Source organism: Sinohyriopsis cumingii, chromosome 14 (assembly GCF_028554795.1).
Source record: "Sinohyriopsis cumingii isolate HCF-2022 chromosome 14, ASM2855479v2, whole genome shotgun sequence".
NCBI classification, from domain to species: domain Eukaryota; kingdom Metazoa; phylum Mollusca; class Bivalvia; order Unionida; family Unionidae; genus Sinohyriopsis; species Sinohyriopsis cumingii.
The window spans coordinates 116,722,338-116,729,615 of NC_142974.1; the positions used below are offsets into that span (position 1 = coordinate 116,722,338).

Genomic DNA, 7,278 nt, shown 5'->3' on the forward strand with positions numbered 1-7,278 from the left:
ATGGCAGTGATCCGTAACGGTTCCTTCTTGTGTGGTTTCAGTTTTTCTTACCACCCTCTGAAGCAAAGGGAAGATCTCTGGATAGTTTTTCTGTAAGACAACTAGTGATGTTTTGAATCACCCTGATAATATTTAAGAGAATGCATAGCCAAATGACCACCACTGTGATAAATACCTCATGACTGATCCAAATTAGGAGCAAAGGTGACCTCATTTAGCCTGAACCATAAATGTGTCCGCTAAAGGAATAACATCCTGTTTAACAACATCATTTTCAAGAGAATATCTTGCCATAACTGTATTAACTTCTTCAGTTGGACATAAACTAGAGATTTTCTATTTCGATTTCTTCTCGTCGATCGATACAGGTTTGTCAATTACAAGTGGATTAACCACTACCTTATCTCCTGCTTCATCATTACCTAGTAACAAACCAACGTCTTGAAAAGCAGGGAAGTCATTGGACCAGTTTTCACTGGTCCTGAAACTAAATCTAATGACGATTTAACACAATGGAGAGGGACAATAATATATCCACATTCTACTCCGTTATTAGAACATTTTCACTAGAAGACCTAACAGAAGAGGGCAGAGTACTTTCTAACAAAAGACTCTCAGAACCTCTGTCTCTCAATATGTTAATTGGAATAACCTTATCTAAATCACCAACAAGTGACAGGGAACCCATCTTAATAATCAAGAAAAAATTAAAAATTTGACAGCAACCATAAAACACCATAACTTAGTTTTAAATTACATGAATAATTGCTATTTGACAAGGTTTATAATGATGAATATACAAAACAATTAACTAAAGGATGGGTGCTTTAATCATCTTTATTTCCAGCACATCCTATCTAAAACCGTGATTGCAAGCCAATTATGTAATAAACACATTCAATGACAATAAGCAATACAAATTATACCATATAAAGCAAATGAAAGATATCAAGGATTGGCTTCTTTTCTTAATTAATTTAATTAACTAAATAGATACCACTATAACTCACTACTAATTAAGACTTGCTGAAACTCAAAGAAAATCTTCACACAAGACAAACTAAACAAACTAAACGAAGAGAACAGCATGGTATCTTCCTGGAAGTCTGCCATGCCTAATGCACATATACAAGTAGGTGACACATATTCGTATACTCTCTGATGGCATTTACTATATAGGACAAACATCCAACACAGACAGACACACACACACAATTAAAAGCATGAGGCAATCAAACATCTTTTAAAATAATCCTTTATATGTGCCTGTTTAAGTTTTAGTGCGCAATCATTAATATATCTGTTCTAGCCATTAAATTCATCATATCACTATTTTTGGTTATTCAATTTGGTTGTTTGGTGTTTAACAGCAAATCAGCACAAGAAGTGCCACAAATACAAGCACTGAACTTTCCCGCTTCCTTTCTTACAGAAAACATCGACCAAAATGATTGTACTAAATAATACTTAAAACTAATGTATTCTCTAAGTATACTTCAGCAAGTGTTTACCTATAATTTCTGTGTAAAAGTATTTTGTCAAAAGGAAAGAATTTAAATATTGATGGTTTATACAACTGAATTTTTACTGATACAATACTTGACACTTATCATCATTGAATATCCCATTTAAATAACACCTTTAATATATCTTATTGGACATTTTAAAAAATTACTATTTGATAACACAGAAGTCTCAGAAATGCTTAATGACCCATATTTGGATGCAATTTTTTTATCTGGGAGCAGAAAATAACTTATGCTGGAGTACTCAGTATGCATGCAATAGCAAGGCTGCAAATTTACAGGCTTGACAGTCCTGTTTCAACCACTTGCTGAGTGTCATTCTAGCTTTGCAGATATTTATACTGACAGAATCAGTGGCTAAAAGACCCCCAGATGAATATGTTGTCATTATAAGAGTACACTAAAAGAACAAATTTAGCTTCATTATTGTGTTAGTTTCCTAGTGTAGCAGAATAAGTAGTGCATGTGACCTCAAAATCATGACACATTGAGACCTAGGCAAAATGCTTTTGGATCATCTTCACTCAAGACCATCACAGGTGGATTTCAGAACACCTCATTTCTCTTTCAGTTAACACTCAAGGTTCCAGATGAAAATGGTGACAGTCAAATTTCCTGAGTATAATGGTAGCAATCTGGATATTCAGTCAATGCAGGCAACAATATAGCAGAAGCTACATGGAATCCGATGAGCCATTGTTTGTGTGCTGCATTCATCCAGATTACTGGCTGAACCTTAATCTGTATAGATGATATATGGAACACTAATAAGGCTCTAAAAGGCTAAGCTGGCGCTTGTGCTGCCTGGCTCTGTTAATGTGACACACTGGTTTCTCACCTACACCACTGATATAGTTATACACACATACAAACTTAAATACACATGGGCAAAGAGTTGGAAAGGACTGTTTAGACACAAAGTGTACACATGTACATATAGCACACATGCACTGGAAGAATTTCTATAATTTTGTGTCATCACAGAATCACTATGAGGTCACAACAAAGTGCATGCAGAACTCTGGTTGGTGGAATCACCATGGCAGCAAAGGATCAGATAACTCTCATATTATTACTAAATGAAGTGTGTACTCACAATATCTAACGGTTATATGGCACTAAAGAATATAAGGGACTGCTTGATCCATGAAATCTCAAATAAGGCTGTTTAAGACTTGACCTATTTATTTATGTTTCATTACTGACATGTATATTTCCCACATGGTAATTTTTTTCTGCTCGCCTTTGCCATTTAGTTCCAAACTTGCTATTTTGTATTACAGATTGGATTGCTAAAATGACAAAACATTTTAAAGTAGTGTCATTAAAATGTAATGAGATCCATAAATACAGACTGTGGATATCTTTTCGATATATGGATTATATATGGTTGTATCCATCCTTAGTTTTCTTTACCATCTCTTCTATTTTTCCAGTTTCATCAAATTTAACAAACTCAATCCATTTCTTGTGGTATCAGCAAAAGTTCGGTTTTTGAATTTCAGGTTACATAGCTCCTGAAATCTAACCCTTGTTGTGAATTTCTTCATCCTATTCAAAACTGTGCCACATTCTCACCATCATTATCACAAGGATAATTTTTGTTCTCATGACACTTTGCTTTACACATATCACACTTTGATTTAAGCATATGATTATTTGCTTTAAGCATATCACACTTTGCTTTAAGCATATCAATTACCTCTTTAGTATCAAATTTTGCCATCACTGAATCCAAAATAAATGCCACCATCAATTTTAGAATCAGATTTATTGACTTTAAACCAATATACTGGTTTACAATCCAAGTCAGATAAAATGATAGTACAAAAGGAGAGATATCATTCTTTTGACAACATCACAGTTAGTTATCAAATATAGAGTAAGCCTATGGTCTTTCTGCCAACCAGCAAGGAAACCTCCATCTGACTGTGCTCACTGATGTCATGACTATAATGACCAACTATGCTCAAGTGTGAAAAATCACATGCTAGGAAAAAATTCACTTTAAAAAATGTAATGAGCAAATCCACATAATCAAAAAACTAAAACACTAATATACATCCTTTAATGTTTGTTCTCCATTATGTATCCTCATATCCTCGTGTGCACCTTCAAACCACTACATCACAAAGTTCACACTTTTATGGTTTATCTCCAGTATGGATCCTCATGTGGATCTCAAGAGTACAACTCTGCCTAAACATTTTATGTCAAATTTGACATTTAAACAGTTTTTCTCCAGTATGTTTGATCATATGTATTTTCCAAGTGCATCTTCAAACCACTACGCTTTCTTAACATTTGTTGACAAAATTCACATTTTAATGTTTTATCTCCAGTATGTATCATCATGTGGATCCTAAGATTACTGCTTTGCCTAAACATTTTACGATAAATTTGACATTTAAATAATCTCATGTATGTCCCTTCATGTGCACTTTGAAAAAGCTACTATGAAATAAACAGTTTTTTTTTAAAGTAACAGTTGTATGTTTTATCTTCAGTATGGATCCTCATGTGGACCTTCAAAAAAAAACAATGCTTAAACATTTTCTGGGAAAATTCACATATGAATGATTCATCTCAAGCATGAATCTGTCTATGTCTCTTTAAATGATAATTGTCACGAAATGTTTTATCACAAACTTCACACTTGCATGGTTTATGTCCAGTATGAATCTTTGTATGTCTTATTAACTGACTCTTGTCACTAAAGGTTTTGTCACACACTTCACACTTGAACGGTTTATCTCCAGTATGTATCCTCATGTGTCTCTTCACATAACTGTTCTCACTAAACGATTTATCACAAAGTTCACACTCGAACAGTTTTTCTCCATTATGTATCCTCATGTGGATCCTGAACCTTTTACTGTTACTATATGTTTTATCACAAACTTCACACTTGAACGGTTTTTCTCCAGTATGTATCCTCACATGTCTCTCCAACTGAAACCTCTGACTAACTCTGCACTCAAACAGTTTATCTCCAGTATGTATCTTTGTATGTAGCATCAAATTACTACTAGAACTAAATGCTTTATCACAAACTTCACACTTAAACTGTTTTTCTCCAGTATGTATCCTCGTGTGGTTCCTGAAACTTTTAATGTCACTATATGTTTTATCACAAACACTGCACTCAAACGGTTTATCTCCAGTATGTATCTTTGTGTGTAACATCAAATTACTGCTAGAACTAAATGTTTTATCACAAACTTCACACTTGAACGGTGTTTCTCCAGTATGTATCCTCCTGTGGTTCCTTAAACTTCTATAGTCACTATATGTTTTATCACAGACTTCACACTTGAACGGTTTTTCTCCAGTATGTATTCTCATGTGTCTCACCAAATGAAAACTCTGACTAAATGTTTTATCACAAACTTCACACTTGAACGGTTTTTCTCCAGTATGTATCTTCGAGTGTGACTTCAAAACATTCTTGCTGCTAAACATTTTATCACATACATCACACTTGAACGGTTTTTCTCCAGTATGTATCCTCGTGTGGCTCTCCAAATGATATCTCTTACTAAATATTTTATCACAAACTTCACACTTGAATGATTTTTCTCCAGAATGCATCCTCGTGTGTCTCAACAAATAAAAACTCTGACTAAATGTTCGATCACAAACTTCACACTTGAAGGGTTTTTCTCCAGTATGTATCCTTATGTGTCTCTCCAAAGTAAAACTCCGTCTAAATGTTTTATTACAAACTTCACACTTCAACGGTTTTTCTCCAGTATGTATTCTCGTGTGTTTCCTCAAAGCATTATACTTGCTGAACATTTCATCACAAACTTCACACTTGAACGGTTTTTTTCCAGGATGTATCCTCATGTGTCTCTCCAAATGAAAACTCCTATTAAATGTTTTATTACACACTAAACACTTGAACGGTTTTTCTCCAGTATGTATCCTCGTGTGTTTCTTCAAAGCATTATTCTTGCTGAACATTTCATCACAAAAATCACATTTGAAAGGCTTATCTTTTGCGTGTATCAACATCTTCTAAGCACCGCTTTACATAAATAATTTATCAGAAATTTCACGGTTCAAGAGTCCGGAAGTACAAGCAATTTTTCAAGTGAAAGCTGGTTGATTACTACGATAGTTAATTATGGACTTTTTATTTATTCGGCCCCGGTTACGAACTGATTCGGCCGAAATTACAGTACGCTTCAGCTAGGCGTAAGCTGGTTCGGATCAAGTGAAATATTAAAAGAAAAACAGTGGAACAACCATCTGACATTTTTTAGCAGTTATTTTTAAATGTTACTAATGTTTTCGGAAGAAGCAGCAGAGGGGGTAAACAGACCTTTTGCTGAAACGTCATTTGCTTAAAATGAAACCTCATTAAAAACAAAATTAAAAAAAATAAGGTCACTAACGCCAAACCATGACCTCTAACCAACCGAGAGTCTCTCTCCAAGAGTCCCTCTCTAAGAGTTTCTCTCCAAGAGATACTCTTGGGGGTAGATTATTTTGTTACTTTATCGCTGTCGTTTGTGTTTTCTAATTTGTTATGTGTATTTTGTTTACCCATATGACGTCCAACTGAGGTTGCACCCCCTCTGCTACTATTAATTTATCCGAATATTTTATCAAGACCCACACGATATCTTGTTCTGGGATCATGAAAATGTATTGTTATAAATCCGAATGGTGTACTTTGCGCTCGTGAAAAGAAGTTTTTAAATTTAATTATATCCATGTCACCGCCACACCAAGTTTGGTGAATATTTCGCAATGTATGTGAGTCGACTCCACTAAACACAACTAAAATATTACAATTGTCTCTGATCACTTTTGGTATTTGTGTATACCGTTGAGTAACATAAAACACATCAGTGTTTCTATGTCTTTCACGAGAAAAAATCCTAGCTGGATTTGATTGTTTGTCAAGCATCACATCATCGTATACAAACAAATTATTAATAAATCCGTCTAAATCATCAACACTCGGTGCTTCTTCAATGTCGGTTATAAATTCAATGACATTATCACCACGCTCATCCAACAATCTTGCGTTGGTTTTAAAATCTTTAAGCACATCATAGCATCTCTGATCATCAGCTGACGGGGCTACCAAATACAACTTATCCCATTTTAATCATCTCATTATCAGATTGAGTAGCAATTGCGTCTTACCCGATCCAGATGGAAATATTATTATCATTCTGATGGAATTTGGTAGCGCTTGATGGTGCTTGACAGGTTCTTGCTTTCGAGTCGCTGAGAAATCAATTATATCCATATCATGTATAATTATATGAATTTATATTGTTTGCGCCGCAAGACTAAAACTCCAACTAATGATCTATCCACGGTCACAACAAAAAATGCGAGAATAGCATACGGTGGAAGATGTGCAATATGTAACAGGAAGAAGTTTTCGTTTTTATCCAGAAAAGACGGTGGTGATATTGCTACAATAATGTCAAAATTCCCAGGAACCGCATGGGCTACATACCTTAGAGAAAAACATTTTCCTGGATATAATTATTGTGGTCCTGGTACTCGACTTGATATCAGGCTTGATAATCAAGACCATCCAAAACCCGGCGAATATTCGATAAATGAAATTGATCGAGCTTGTCATGCTCATGATGTGGCGTACAAGAGTAAAGATCTACAAGACAGACATATCGCAGATGTAAAATTAATTCATGCGCTAAATTCCATCACTGATAAATCTTTCAAGGAAAAATTAGCTATTTGGTTGGTGAAATCCGCAATGAAA

The 7,278-nt window shown here is 34.7% G+C and overlaps 1 protein-coding gene across 1 annotated transcript; it reads right to left on the reverse strand.

Annotated features, from left to right (window-relative positions):
• Nucleotides 1–819: 819 nt before the first annotated feature.
• Nucleotides 820–5,923, reverse strand: LOC149784663 (uncharacterized). The gene has a single exon (XM_089932711.1). It carries the CDS (start codon nucleotides 5,541–5,543, stop codon nucleotides 4,113–4,115), a length of 1,431 nt encoding a protein of 476 aa, XP_089788837.1. The 5' UTR covers nucleotides 5,544–5,923; the 3' UTR covers nucleotides 820–4,112.
• Between the last annotated feature and the right edge of the window lie 1,355 nt (nucleotides 5,924–7,278).